The following is a 15,748-nucleotide window of genomic DNA, read 5'->3' on the forward strand; positions in this document are numbered from 1 at the left end:
CTTATCTATTAAAGAGATATAGAGAAGGAGTATGGGAGGAGAAAAGAAATTAGTTACCTACTGATTCATCAGACCTGCCTAGATAAGCTTGCCAGCTCTAATACGTCTTAATTGTATGGCCCTGAGTAGATCATATAACTCATCTGAGCCTTAGTTTTTCTACCTGTTGAAACAAGGTGATATTTATCAAAAAAGGGCTGTAACCGTTATTAAATGAGACAGAGGGAAAGAAGAAAAGGAGAAGGAGGCGGAGAAAGGAGATCATGTACATGGAAACACCTTGGTAAGGTGCTTGGTTTAGAGTAGAAACCCAGTGTTCAGGGTTTAGTTCAATAATAGAATGCATGCTTAGCATATGCAAGGTCCTGAAATCAGTTACCATCAACACCACACATGCACAGGCACACATCACCATGTAGACAAATTGCTAAATGGTCTTATTAAATAAAAACCCAGAGCCAGATATAGGGGTGAAAACCTGAGAGATGAGAGGAATAGGGAAAAGCCACAAGCTAACCTCACAGACACCTCACTCTCCAAAGAGACCTACTTCCCATATACCCACACCTATATGCCTTTCTGTTCAGCTATATCATTTGCTCTCTCTGTTATATCACTGCTTCTTCCAGCACAGCTCTGTCACTTCCTGTCTGTCTGTACAGACCTCCAGACCTCTATGGTTAACTAGTGTTGGATTTAAGGCATGTACCACCACACCTGGCTCTGTTCCCAGTGTGGCCTTGAACTCAAAGAGATCTAGATCCCTGCCTCCCAAGTGATTAAAGGCGTGTGCTTCCATTGCCTGACTTTTTTGTTTAATATAGTAGCTGGCTTTTTCCTCTGATTCTCAGATAAACTTTATTGGGTTGCACAAGTAAAATATCACCACATCACCATGCTAAGAAGTTCAATAAATGTTGTCTGTGTTTTTTCCAGGTGTTCTAGGATGTTACACACATGGCATTACCTAATCTCCACATTGCCAGACTGAATCTGTAGATTTCATTTCCAATATTCTTTGAGTATCTCTTATTTCATGTATTAAGAAAATGCACTATTTACCCTTAGATTCTTAGGGGACTAATGCTGTGCTATGCTCTGCTTTTTGAGACAGGGTCTTGATATGTAGGCCAGACTGGCTGAAATTTTCAATCATCCTGCCTCAGCTTTGCAAGTGCTAGGATTACAATCTAGTTCATTGTTACCTAGCCTCCTTTCAAGCTTCACACAGTGAAATCATAAGATATAAGCCATGTTACCCATTTCCCCAGCAAAGGCAGGAGTTGTTCACACTCCCATGTCATATTCCTCATCTCTGCCTCTCCATTCTGGTCAAACATCTACCTATGTGTCCCAAATTCATTTGGGAAATGGTACAGGAGTCTGCTCCTGGATTTGCCTTATATGTGTCAGTTCATGTGTTTCAGAACCTGCTCCACAAGTTTTTATCATGCATCTGCTCTACTAACCTATTGCCCAACCAAAGGAGCATTACAGGTTCTCAAGGTGACTCCAAATTTTTGAGCTACACCCAAAAAAGGTAATGCTTTAGACTGAAGTTCCCAGCCTGGGCACTCACCTAGTTTTTCATTCATCAGGAATTTATCCCAGAAGAATCCCTGGTTTATCTTTGATCAAAGAAGGGAGCTGCTGTGTTGCCCAGTCCAGAGACCAAAAACACTTCCAAGATCAGTAGTTATATGAGTTATTTACCTCCAGAGACTCTGGACATGACCAATGCTTTGTAAACACAGCAATTTTTATTTAAAAAACAACTTAGTGTTCAGGTTTCCTCTTTGCTGATAGTGAAGATGAAACCATGTTTAGGTGTTTAGAGTCCCTTTGAATTGAAGCGATTTAGGAAAGAGCTTTGAATAAAACTCCGTAAAATGAGGCTGATATGTAGAACTGAATTGTATTGTAAAATAAAATAAAAAAATAATAATAATAAAGTGAATATGATAAAAAAAAAAAAAAGAGGTTATTGGTCTCATGCTAACTTTGTCCAGGTTGAGTTGCAAGAGATGGCTTGCTAGAGTCATGCACAGTACTTAGAGTGCACCCCATCCTAGCTGTCCAGAAAATGCCTGCTCAGCATCCTTGGGGTAGGGGTGGGTAGACCTCAAAGGGAGTTCTTGGTTTTTAAAGCAGGTATGTTAAAGGCGGGACACAGCTCGCCTTCCCTCTTCCCTCCCACCTACCCTTTGGTTGACTGGATGTTTAGTGAGAAGATGGAACTGTTTCTTCTCTGAATTCCCTTGATTTGGTTAGTAATGGAGGTGGGGAGACAACAGATAAACACATGTAAAGCTTGAGGCAGGGCAAAGTGAGTCAGACCCTTGCCTGCCTCACTAACAGGAGTTTCAAGAAACTTGAGGAGGTCCTCTGCCTCTTGTCTCCTTACTTGTGGAATTGAGTGAGCTCCCTGGGAGGGAGTGAAGGTGCTGAAGGGAGGATAGTGACCTTTGTTACTGTCAAGGACCAGTATTTGGATGTGTTGGTGCTCATGATGATTAATTCGATTAGATGGAATCCTGAATTCCTCCACACCCACTCCTTACCCAAAGAGAACACCACAGCATTTGTACTGAGCCCTTCTGTTCAGCCTGTTTCAGACCAGAACCTAACTAAGGCTGTGTCAGTAAAAATGTTAGTGCCAAGTGATAGGAATTGTGACTTAGTAATTGAGTAGCAGGTCAGGAGCTGATACAGTGTTCTTCCTCTTTGTTGTACTGACTTTGAATGTGATTAGTAATACAGAAAAAAAATACAGACAATAAAATCGTAAAACAGGAAACAGGAGTGTGAATGGAACTGAGCAACAAACTCCTGAGCTCTGGGTGAAAAACTAGGGTTAAGTGTGATTTCATATTTGTTTATGACAGTCTTGCTATGTAGCCCAGCCTAGCCTCAGTCATGATCCTCCTGCCTCAGCCTCCCACAAGTGTGCAAACACACACCCAGCTTGGGGAAGTGTTTTTATAACAAGGCAGTGGACTGAGCCCAGCCCAGAAGATCTGCATTCCAAGAAAGACACCAACTAGGGTGTTTAGCCAAACTCTCTGTGCCTAGGAGTTTGCAAAGACTTCTATGGCTTGCTCAGTTTCCTCCCTGATGCTTCCTGCTGATTAGTGGTGTTTCTATGCTAGCGAGAAATACCTGTTTTACGAGTTTAGTAGGATTTCAGCGATATGATAACAGCCTCATTTTGACATGAAAAGAAATTCACACTGGTTAGTTCTGAGAAGTTACTGGGGCCATGTCAAACCTGCCCACAGCATCTTGCTTCACCCTGAATTCCACAGCTTTGCACACTGCCTTGCAAGTCTCCTGACCAGTTTATCTGCCTCAGCTGCTGAACTGAAAAGGGCGCTCAATCTTACTAGTCCAAATGATACTTTGCTATTTAACTCACTGCTAATGTACACTAGACATTGTTCCTAGACATGACTTCTACTTTAGGATGAATCTCGGCTTGAGGAGATTTGTCTGTTACTTTCCCATGAATTCACCAGTAATTTGTTCAACTGCTGATGGACTCATTTCTGCAGAGACATAAATTAGCAGTTTCTCCTAAGCTCTCTGGAGAGTTACAAAGATCAGTTAAAACTGGCTTAATACACCCTCCCTCATGTGTATGCCGAAAGCATGCTGTGGGAGAAAGGAAGCAAGTGGCCAGAGATAGAATAAGTTGAATTATAAAGCCAGCTTGAGCCAGGGAAATGGCAGGAGTGACATCTGCCCAGTAAAATAAGAAGTAACAGATGCTTGTTGCATCTAAAGTTGAGAGGGTATTTACCCAGTAGGCCATTTGCATGATAGAATAGAAGAAAAATAGAGTTACCGGAAGCAGTGAAAACTCTAAGTAAAATTGAGAACATGGAGAGAAATGGAGACATAAGAATTAAATAAATAAATAAATAAATAAATAAATAAATAAATAAATAAGTGCGAGCCAGTAAACAGTGGTATCGTAACTTCTAGAGACCATGTAACAAGCAAGCAGTGTTGTTGTTGCTGCTGTTGTTACATATACTTACTTTATTGCTGAGGCCTACTGCCACTACATATGGTTGGAGGACAGAGAACAACCTGCAGTAGTTTTATTCTCTCCTTCCACCATGGAAGTTCTAGAAATAGAACTCAAGACATCAGGCTTGGTGGCAAGTACTTTACCCACGGAGCCACCCTGCCAGCCCAAGCAGTCTTTTTGAAGCACCCTTCTAAAGATTGTTAAGGGTGACTGAGATCTCAAAAGAGAGAAATAAAGCCTTGCATAGTCTTGTAGCTCAGACTGCCTCTCCCAGGCTTCTGCCTGCTGTCTCCTCATCGGCGTGATTTTGCTTTAAGTAGGGAGATTTTCTCTTTGCAGTGTGACAGGGTCTCTCAAACTAATGAGCTGCAGAATTTGAGTCCAAAACATGGACTGACTCATCAGCTAGTACACAGTGCACAATAAAATAAAATAAGAACCATATCTGGAGCTGGGGATATGGATAGAGTGCTTACCCAGCGTGCACGACAGCCCTGGGTTCCCACCAGCAAATCCAACGCTCAGTAGGCAGAATCAGGAGGATCAGAAGTTCAGGGTCATCCTTCCCTACATAAGGAGTTGAGGGCCAGCCAAGGCTGGAGACTGTCTCAAACAAAAATAAATTATGGTTTCAGCTCTCTGGCCAGACACTGTTGGTAAAACAAGATGCCTCTTTATTATTATTTTTATTATTTTTATTATTATTATTATTATTATTATTATTATTATTATTATTTAGTTTTGAGACAGTCTCACTATGCATTTCAGCTTGGCCTGAAATGATGTAGCCCAGGTTAGCTAGACTTAAACTTTACGTCCTCCTTTCTCGGCATAAAGGCAAAATGCTTTCTCTGCTGTTGATTTTGCCCTGGGAGTGGACAGTGGGGCCAGGCAAATGCCATCAGGCCAAATTAGAGCCGGGCGGCAGTGGTGTACGCCTTTAATCCCAGCACTTGGGAGGCAGAGCCAGGCGGATCTTTGTGAGATCGAGGCCAGCCTGGTCTACAGAGCGAGATCCAGAACAGGAACCAAAACTACACAGAGAAACCCTGTCTTGAAAAACCAAAAAAAGGAAAGAAAAGAAATCATAGGCTCCTTCCAGAGAATACCCCAATTCTCACAACTGCCCTTCTAGGATAATATAGTTTGGGGAATTTTATTTTAATGATTTGGGGTTTTGTTTGTTTGTTTGTCTGTCTGTCTGTTGAGACAGAGTCTCAGGTAGCCCAGACTTGCCTCTTAATTCCCAAAGTGACCAAGGATGACCTTGAACCTTTCTGACCTTTTTTTCCCATGTCCCCAGGATGTCAACCACTACACACACAACACACACACACACACTCTCCCCCGCTCTCTGTATCTCTGTCTGTCTGTCTGTCTGTCTCTCCCTCTGTCTCTCTGTATCTCTCTCTATGTATCTATCTTTTCCTTCTCCCTCTCCCTCTCCCTCTCCCCCTCCCCCTCCCCCTCCCCCTCCCCCTCTCCCTCTCCCTCTCTCTCTCTCTCTCTCTCTCTCTCTCTCTCTCTCTCTCTCTCTCTCTCTCTCTCTCTCTGCAGTGCTGGGATGGACCCCCAAAGGCTTCATGCATGCTAAGTAAGTACTCTACCAACTGAGCTATGTGGTGCCAGCCCTTTTTTGTTTTGTTTTTCGTTTCGTTGGGTTTTTGGTTTTGGTTTTTTGGGGTTTTATTTGTTTTTCAGAGACAGGGTTTCTCTGTGTAGCTTTGGAGACTGTCCTGGAACTCACTTTGTAGACCACACTGGCCTCGAACTCACAGAGATTCACCTGTCTCTGCCTCCCGAGTGCTGGGATTAAAGGCGTGCGCCATTCAGTCTTCCTACCTGAGCCTCCCAAGTGCTGGGATTACAGTTATACACCTCTATATATGACTTCTATATTTAGAAAGTTGGGTGATAATAAGAGATCATGTGCACTTTCCTGTCCCAGTGAACAGTCTCTAGTAGCCACATGGGGTGATGAAGGCAAAAGTCAGCCTGTTTGCTAGGTTTTGGGAACTGGGAACAGGTAGTTGAAAAGCACATTCCTTTTACATTTCTGTTTCATATCCTGATACTCTATGAGCAGCAAGTGAAGAACAGCATTTTGCAAACACATTAGGATACAGAATCTGGGGATTTCTAGGATACTGTAGCATGGTGCTGTGAGCTCATCACTGGGCCTGTTTTGGGTGCAAAGAAGTTCCATTTCTCTGCCTGTGCACCTGGAGGTTTTAAAGTCAAACAAACCAGAATTCACATCTTTCCGCCTTCACTTTGTTCTTTAGCAGGTAGCTTTGGGACCTCTGAATTTTAACTGCTGCTTCTGAGGGGAGATAACACCTTCCACCCTCCCAGCAGACCTGATGCACAGTTGGCTCCGAGGAAGCCGTGACTCTCTGGTTGCTGTTTCCATTCTGCTCTGGGTGCACATGAGTCACATTTAATTCCAAGTAAAACTTCCCAGTAATCTTTTGGAGTTTTGCTTTGTTTTTTCAAGACAGAGTGTCATTATGTAGTTCTGGCTGTCCTGGAACTCTATAGATCAGGCAGGCCTTGAACTCACAGTGATCTGTCTCTAACTCCCAAATTCTGGGGTTAAAGGAGTGTGTATAGGCTATGAGCCAAGAGGTTGGGGTGCAGCCCTGTCACCATGCACTCTACTAGACACCACTACCTTGCTCCCTGCCCAGTCCCAGTTACTGACCATAGCTAAGGAATTAGTCTGGGGTTGGGATTTAGCTCAGTGGTAGAGCACTTGCTAAGGCCCTGGGTTCGGTCCTCAGCTCCAAAAAAAAAAAAAAAGGGGGGGGAATTAGTCTGATTTTTGGTGTTGGGTTGTACCAGAACCTAATAAGTACACTCTACCACTGAGCTTTATCCCTGCCATACCGACAGTTAGGAAGTCCAGTTTTAAGTTTCAGCACCCTTCTGGTAAACAAAGATAATGAAGAAAGTCACACTCACAACAGTAGGCTAATAGATTGCTCACCTAGTATGGGTAAGGCCCTGAGTTCTAGCACACCCCTACCACCACCACTAAAAAAAGAGTTCAAAAAGATAGTATAGCCAGGCGGTGGTGGTGCACACCTTTAATCCCAGCACTTGAGAGGCAGAGGCAGTCGGATCTCTGTGAGTTCAAGGCCAGCCTGGTCTACAGAGTGAGTTCCAGAATAGCCAGGACTGTTTCACAGAGAAACCCTGTCTCAAAAAACAAACAAAGAAGGTAATAGAAGCTTACAGCTGACACCTGTTCCTGAGTCCCTGGGTAACAGATGACATGAAAAGTCCGAGCCCCACAAAGATCAATTTCGTTGTACGTGTCAGCATGGGAGTATTGTTCTGTGACAAGCATAAAGGGAAGCACAGCAGAGATGCCTGTAAAGGGTAAAGGAGACCTAAATAAGACTTAATAACATAATGAAAAGAGTCAGACTATCACTCCTTAAATTAACGTTCATTTCTTAAGGAATAGAATTTAATAGACTATAATCATTGTTTATTACATGATTATTGAAAGGAATAGCATTGAAGGATGGGCTGGTGACTTCGACTAAGAGCATTCATTCACTGTGCATAATGAGGAACTGAGTTTGGACCCTCACCACCCAAGTCAAAAAGATAGGTATGAGGCCAGTCGATAAGGCTCATGCCTTTAGTCCCAGTACTCAGGGAATCTGTGAGTTCCAGGCCAGCCAGAACTGTATAGTGAGACCCTGTCGAGACAGCTGTGGCTGCATGGATGTCTGTCACCTGAGCTCTATTGGAAACAGAGACAGAAGAACCCCAGAGGCTTAATGGCCAGGCATCTAGCTGAAACCACGTGCTCCAGGTTCAGTGAGAAACTCCCATCTTAAGGGAATAAAACAGAGAGGAACAGAATAGGATACCCATGGTCCTCCTCTGGCATCCACACATTTGCTCATGGACTACTTACATACATACAGACAACACATGCATACAAATGCACATATGCAAAGATGCACAGAGACACAAGGGAAGCACAGATTCTGCAACATAAAATTACCTTAGAGAAATTCTTTGTATTCCTTAAAAGTGTATATATATATATATATATATATATATATATATATATATATATAGAGAGAGAGAGAGAGAGAGAGAGAGAAAGAGAGAGAGAGCGCCAGGCATGGTAATAGATGCCAATAATCCTAGAATTCATAAACAGAGGCAAAGTTTGTACACCAGAGGTGTGATTAGAAATAAGAGTACGGTTATAGCTGTAACTCAGTAGTAGAGGCCTTGCCTGGCATGCAGAGTGACAGCCTCCATCCCCTGTGCAACCAAAAGGAGGAGGAGGAGGGGGAGTGGGGGGGGAATGGAGAAAGAAAGGAGGGGTTCTAAATATTTTAATGGTACTCTGGCACATTGGTGGTTGGTTGGTTTTTAGGCTAGCCTCAAACTTAGACTCCTCCTATCTCAGCAGCTTCTTTAGCTCCTGGAATTCGAAGGAATGCACCGTGCTGTGCTCCCAGTTTCCCTTTCATTTTTTAATAGAAGTCCCTTGAGTTTCACATGTGGTTTTCCCTGTGGCATGAGCCCTGCCCAGCTGCTCTCTGACACAGGAAGGACATCATTCTGTTCAGCTGGAGCTGGAGGTAGTTTCCCTTTCTTCCTTTGCCCTGTCTCGGTGTTTTAATGTGTTGTCTTTGGCCTTTGTCTTGGAAGCCCTTTGGTTCCTAGGACTCCACACACTGCCAACGTCATCTATCCTCTTCACCACTACCAGACAGCTCATTTCCTTAAACACTGTCTTCTTTGGACCCCTTCCCCAGCTATCCAGAATCTAGTTATTCTACATAGTTCTTTCTGAGTGGTTTTTTCTTCTACCTAGAATCTCTGATGATCTCCCTTAAACCTTTATGTAGAATGTGTGTGTGTGTGTGTGTGTGTGTGTGTGTGTGTGTGTGTGTGTGTGTGTGTGCGCGCGCGCGCTTCTGAAAACTAGAGATACACGATAAATCGATAAATAAAACTAGCCTTCCAGGACCATTCTCTCTTCTTCCCATTTTGTAGCTTCCCTGGCCGGCTCCAGCCCTTACACATGCCAACCTCATTCCTGTCTTGACTTCTGCTCCTTCTGAGTGAGGTCCTTCCTTACACATCTTCAACCTCCTCATCTTCTAAGCGTCTGTCTGTATCATTCAAGCTTTTTTTCTCATTCTTCAGGAGAGTTGAGAAGTCTTCTCTGACCCTCCAGTGTCACTAGGCACTGGCATATGTTTGGCTATCTGCCAGTCTTGGCTACATAAAATCCTATTGGTGTTTTCCTGTCTCCCTTCTCTCTGTAGAATAAATGGAAGGCAAGTGCTTCCTTTTACTTACTACAATGCCCCAGTACTTTGAACATACCTAGCATGCAGCAGACTCTCAATAAACTTCTGTTAACAAATGTCCCAAGCACTGCTTGGCCATGAGGATGATGGATCCCTCTGGCTCTGGCTTTCTGGGGCTCCAAATCACAAACATCTGGGTGAGTAAGTTATTGTTCATCTGGTGTTGAAATAGGTTACTTCTGACAGCTGGAAGGTCTATTTCCATTAGTGCCCCTTCTCTCCTGATGTGTTTAGCTTTGCTTCTCCCACACTCAAAGCAGAGTAAGAGCTGCCTCAGCTCCACAGGTGTGCAGAGCTAAACGGGAGAGCTGTGGAGAAAACTGAAAAGCCCGGATGCTGTAGGATGGCTCTGTGACAGCTGCCTTTTTGGAGACTGAAAGCTGCAACTGCTGGCGCACAGTACCCCAGGCTTGCCTTGCTCTGTGTTCCTGTTTTATTCTGTAGAGTAGATTTGGGAATTGACCTAAATTTTATCAGGGAGGATACAGAATGTTTGAAAGTCCAACCTTTCTCCATTTCTTAGATGTGAACGACTAGAAGAGCAACTGAACGACCTGACAGAGCTCCACCAGAACGAGATCCTGAACTTAAAGCAAGAGTTGGCCAGCATGGAAGAGAAAATTGCCTATCAGTCCTATGAACGGGCCCGGGACATCCAGGTTAGTGTGACTAGTAAGTAAGAAAGAAGAAAGGACGAGAAGACAGAGACGTGAGGGTAGAGAATCAGGAAAAGCTCCTACCATTTGCAGCACAGCTGCCGTCAACACAATGCCGGCACCTTTTTCAGAAGTCCATGCTCTAGACACTGGCAAATGCCTTACTTAGGACAGAGCAGTCTCAGTCTAGGGAGAACTAGAGCATCCCATCTGTTGGCTGCTGCCTGGAGCTGCTCAGGTGGGCTTCTGGCCGTCTGACCTATCTTCTGCTTCTCTGGAAAGGACTTTTGTGCCTGCTCTCTAACAGGTGGCACATCACACAGTTGATGAAAATCTTCCATTGTTTGTTTGTGAGAAACCCAGCAGGGAAATTGAAGGTGAGCGCTCACTTGATTCTGTTTTCTGTGGAGATTTTCTCAGAGGTCATAGTGGTTTTTGTGAAAGCACTTGAAAGAAGCTCGTGTAGAGAAAAGGGGCTTGTAGTGCACCCACCCAGAGGAATCAACGCACTGGCCTGACTGTTTGCCAGCTGCCAACTTCTTTAGGCCAGCAAATTGCTTACGTTTTTATTTTTTCAGCCCAAGGTAGTTCTGGAGTGAGCAGCATCCATTATCCATTCTTGAACTAGCTTCAGCCTGATGTCTGGGCCTTGCCTAACATCCCAGGAAACCAGAACCCATTGAAGACAAGGCTGGAAAATTCCAGGGTTTCAGCCACTGGTTGCCATGAGAGGATGTCTGTCCTAGCTAGGGGATGAAGTTTGTTTTTTTGAGTTGTAGGGTAAACTTTACATAAGGCTTGGCCTTAGGGGGAGTAGGTCACTTTAATGCCTTCTGTAGAGTGTCATCATAGTATCTGCCTTAGAGATTGCCCTAAAAAGGGAGTGTGCCCTCCTTACAGTGAGGTCACAGTTCCCTTTCTCCAATCAGCGATTGTCTTGACCTAAAAACACCAGGTAGTGTGTTAGTAAGGCACATTCAAAGGTATTCACTGCATCATTGTTAGAGTGGGGAAAAAAATCAGGAAAAAAACTGTAAAATCTCCAAGAGGAACCCAAACTGTGGCATACCCACAGGTATGAACACTCAGGGTATTTACCATGGAGCCTAACAGAACTTCCAGAACCAGATAAAGGTGGAAGGTGAGAACCAATCCCTGAAATTTGTCTTCTAATCTCCACACTTATGCCATGGCACACCCACACTCATCTGAAAATACATGCATGCTATAATAATAATTTTAAAGCCAGGCATAATGTCATGTGCTTATAATTCCAGCAATGGCAATATGGGACAGGCAAATCCTTGGAGCTTACTGGTCAGCTAGTCTAGCCTGCTTGGCACAGTTGCAGCCAGTGAGAGACCCTGTCTGAAACAAAAGATGGAGGGTACCCGAGGACCAACACCACATTTGTCTTCTGACCTTCACGTGAACATGCACGCGTGTCCACATGCACATGTCTACACACACAAAAATGAGGTGGATCCCTATATTTTGACATGGCATAATCATCAAGGCCCACTATTGAGGAAAAAGTCAATACATTGTGGATCAATTACAGTAGAATGCTATGCACATTATGGTAAGAAATACCTGTAATAACACCATGCTAGGCAAATACATATGTATATTTAAATACAGGTAAAGAGTAAACATACTAGTATAACAGTGTTACAACAGCAACAGGAACTAGAACTGAGAAGAATACTGAGAAACTGTGTTTAAGTAAAACAAGTGCATGTGGCTTGTATACCTTAGACTCAAAATTTCTAAAAGAATAAAAACCATAAAATTGAGGCTAGGCCATTCTTGAATGATAGCATGTGCCTATGATCTCAGCATTCAGAAGGTTGAGCCAAAAAACATCGGAAGTTCAGGGTCATCTCAGCTATGTAGCAAGTATGAGGCCAGTCTGAGATACAAGAGACTCTTGTGATAAAAGAAACTAATAAAGTAAGTAAGTAAATTTTAGGCAAAATAAATCCAAGTATGTCCACTGTTCCCCATCACTATTCCCCAAGGAGTACAGTATGGTGTAATGCTACCTGGGAGTAATGTCCATTTGGCTCTCCAGGGCATGTCAGCCCTAGAGTTCTGAGAGCAGAAGCCTAACCATCCCCTGTTTGGCCCACAGGAGGCCCTGGAGGCCTGTCAGACTCGCATCTCCAAGATGGAGCTGCAGCAGCAACAGCAGCAGGTGGTGCAGCTGGAAGGGCTGGAGAATGCCACGGCTCGAAACCTTCTGGGCAAACTCATCAACATCCTCCTGGCCGTCATGGCAGTCCTCCTGGTCTTTGTGTCCACAGTAGCCAACTGTGTGGTTCCTCTCATGAAGACACGCAACAGGACGTTCAGCACTTTATTCCTGGTGGCTTTCATTGCCTTTCTCTGGAAGCACTGGGACGCCCTCTTCAGCTATGTGGACCGGCTCTTCTCAACCCCCAGATGATGCTGGCGCAGAAAGCAGTGCTCCTCACCATCTGGCGAGTGCATGCCAAGAGAGCTAGACAGCAGCATTACCCACTCTGAGGTTTTCTACAAGAGAGTTGAGTGAATCTGTTTACATTTAGAATAATGTTTTTTTCTTCAAGAGACGCAATTGCAATAGTATTTTTTAGATTTTATCCAAGAAGTTTTTTGGGCAAAATCTTGGATCATTTTTATGTAGCATGATTTTCCTTGGGATGCAAATCTGAAACAGTCCCTTAACATGAACCAACAATCTGTAACACACTGAAGGGCATTCTGAATTGAGGCTTGGAGGGCTGCACTAAACCCCCTAAACAGATGCAAAACCTGACCAGGCCCAACACCTGCCCTGCTTGGGCTCCTCTCCTCATCTAGACTGACTCTACTGTGAAGTCCCACCACATTCCAGGTTGGAAATTTAGATTCAGGGTGGATTTTCCACCATGGAAGAACACGGGCATCTCCCAGGCTTTCTCACGCTAACCCTGAAGTATGATGACTTCTGAACCTGCGCCTTCCTTAACTCTGCCGGGATTGGAAGCAAGAGCATCAAGCCCACAGGATGACTGTGCAGTCCTGTTCAGTATTGTGAAGTAGCCCTTAATCCTAACTTTAAGCAAAATCCCTTGGCCGCACTTTGAAGGTTTGTTTTTTTTTTTATATATGTGTATAGTTACCAACTTAAAAATAAAAAATCCGAACAACATACTTGAAGAATGTAATACTCAAACTCTCAGTGCTTCCTTATAATTTCTAATAGGATTTTTTATTATTGTTATTATTATTGGGGTATTTTTGTTTGATTGGTTTTTGGTTTTTTTGTTTGTTTGCAGGGTGGGGGGTTGTTACTGGGTTGGGAGGGTCTTTTATTTTTTCCTTTGAAATAAAGCAGTGATGTTTTCGAATGAAGCCGTGTGGATATTTCAGCGTGCTGCCCTGTTGTCTTGAAACAGTTGAGTTGGAGTCTGCTGCCAGCGCTGCCCTCTGCCACCCTGTGGCTGCCCTGGCTCTCTGGTGTCTACTACACATACAGCACCATCTCCCCGGCTTGGCTTGGTTACAGTGGTGAGGGGTTTGCAGAGTGAGGGGGTGCAATCTCAGCAGAATAGTGTGGTAGGACGGGATTTTGTCATTCCCCCCCCCCCAAGTAAATGTTCACTTAGTGACCTTGGGCTGGGATTCTCTTTAGGAAAAAAAAAAATGCTACTATGTTATGAGAGTCATAAATAACTCCCTGTGTTTGCTTAATTTATTGTTTAACACCCCTAATTACCGAAACCAAAGTGATGTGGAGTCTTGTCTGCATTTTGGCCTCAGCATCCTTAACTTCAAAGCTTTATTGTGTCTGCCTGAGAGAATCAATTGAAGGTGATTCTCCCAAAAAGCAGAAAAGGAAATGTCAGGTTACAAGGACCCAAGTTCTGGGTGCAAACTGTTGTAAGCTTCCTATTAACCCAGACTGACTCACTAACTGCTCAGTGGCTCTTTAGAGACACTTTAGGAAGAGGAGCTGAGCTTTGCCCCATCCCTCAGCCAGTTCCCTGACCCAGGTGGAACCCGAATCAACCTTCAGAGCAAAATAGCCTGATTAATCTCATATTATTGGAGGTCACAAATGCCATGTCCAGTGGCCTCTTCCTGTTTGCCCACATGATGCAAAGGAGTCGTGTACTGTGCCATGGACAGAGAAGCCAAGTGTGCTTTTGCCTATGTCCCCACACCAGGATCTTCTTTCAGAACTAGGGTAGCAAAGCCCTGTCTGTTGGAAAGCATGGTTTACATAACAGTTCCAGCCTCCTTTTGCTTTGGCCAATTGGCCTTCTCACTTTGATATTTTAACTCAGGTACCCAGTCTTCACTCCATCCCCAGATGGTTGTTATTCACCTCATAATGAGCACCTAGAGCAGGGGCAAAAAAAAAAAAAAAAAAAAAAATTAAAACTAGCACATATTCATGCCAAAACAAATGGTCCCCAAGCCTATGTTTAGAAGGTTAACTTTGCCGGAAAGTACTGCAGCTTCAAGGCAAGAGTGCCACAGGACACTATGACCTTGTTGGACGAGCAGTCACTGCCATAATTTAGCAGAAGAGAGTCCCGTGGGGCTGTGGGAGAGATGACCCAGTGGCAGCCCACTGGCTTTTTTTTAACAGTTCCACAGGAGGCCCCCCAAATGTCACTGTGATGGATAAACTAAAATTGTCTCTAATTTCCTGATGGCAGTTTCTGTTGAAGGAAGAGTCTGGAGCTTCTGACAGACAGACAGACCCGCACTGACTCCCCATCTCCCTCTAGCAGACTGTCTTGGGAAGGCCCTTCAGGCCAGGCCAGGCCCTGCCATGGCTTCTCGCTGTCTTCTCGCTCACTCACTGACCTACAATTGTCTGCACCCAACGCTGTTTGTAACACACTTCTGTTCGCCTACCTGCCTGTACTTTCTGCTGCCCACCCCTATTGCCTTTGAGTTTCTTAGAATTGTGGCTATCCTTGGATTCTCTTTTTCTATTCACAGCCCTTCAATAGCCTTTTTCTGGTGGTTTAGCACTTGATCTGAGAGAGACTTGCCCACAATTTAATGCTTCTTTTCCTCAAGAAAATAATTTTCAAAAATAAAAAAACTCCCGCTAAAGTGAAGCATTCCCTGATTCCCTTGTCCATGCTGGTGCCTAGCCCGGGTAAGTGAGGCTGGCTGTGTTGGCCTGGGTGAGTGTTGTGGTTCTAGAGTTGGCCATTACTCTGCATTGATGGCTGTCTACTCCAGTTTCAGGTCCTCGGTGTAGTCAGGGCATCCTGGCAAGGAAGGCTTTCTATTCCTTAGGAAGTGCGGTTGGACCCCATCACTGCGGTGCTTCCCAACTGGCATCAAACGCCTGTTGCCAGAACAGTGGGGTGAAGCCTTCCTCGCCAGTCAGGTCTGGCAGTGGGCATGCTTTGGCATGGTCTTCACTGGCTTTGGTTTTGTTTCTGATCTTGTGTTCTAAGGTAGTGAATGAATGCTGGATTCTGAGTGAGCTCTGGTGTTCTGGCCTTCTAGCCTTGGAAAGTACACATCTCAAACAAAACCAAATGCCGTCATCAAGAAGCCAGCACAGGCAAAGTGATGGTTCCCACACCACCCCCAATAAAACTGGGATTCTGAATGTGGCTCTACAAGTTAAACATTTCTGTGTGTTGTGTATGCTAGGTGATACCCTCAGAAGGGGCTGACTACTAGACTGTAAGTGTGTTTTATACAAG

At 44.3% G+C, this 15,748-nt stretch overlaps 1 protein-coding gene across 5 annotated transcripts in view; it reads left to right on the forward strand.

Annotated features, from left to right (window-relative positions):
* Tmcc1 (transmembrane and coiled-coil domain family 1) overlaps nt 1–14,447 on the forward strand; it is a 172,587-nt gene extending 158,140 nt beyond the window's left edge. For all 5 annotated transcript variants that reach the window (XM_028864014.1, XM_028864013.2, XM_028864017.2 and 2 more), the window contains 2 exons: nt 9,911–10,046; nt 12,178–14,447. In XM_028864014.1, coding sequence (XP_028719847.1) covers nt 9,911–10,046; nt 12,178–12,492 — 451 coding nt within the window. In that variant the 3' untranslated portion in view covers nt 12,493–14,447. The remainder of the gene's footprint in view (nt 1–9,910; nt 10,047–12,177) is intronic.
* The last annotated feature ends 1,301 nt before the right edge of the window (nt 14,448–15,748 follow it).

Source organism: Peromyscus leucopus, chromosome 3, assembly GCF_004664715.2.
Source record: "Peromyscus leucopus breed LL Stock chromosome 3, UCI_PerLeu_2.1, whole genome shotgun sequence".
In the NCBI taxonomy this organism is placed as follows: domain Eukaryota; kingdom Metazoa; phylum Chordata; class Mammalia; order Rodentia; family Cricetidae; genus Peromyscus; species Peromyscus leucopus.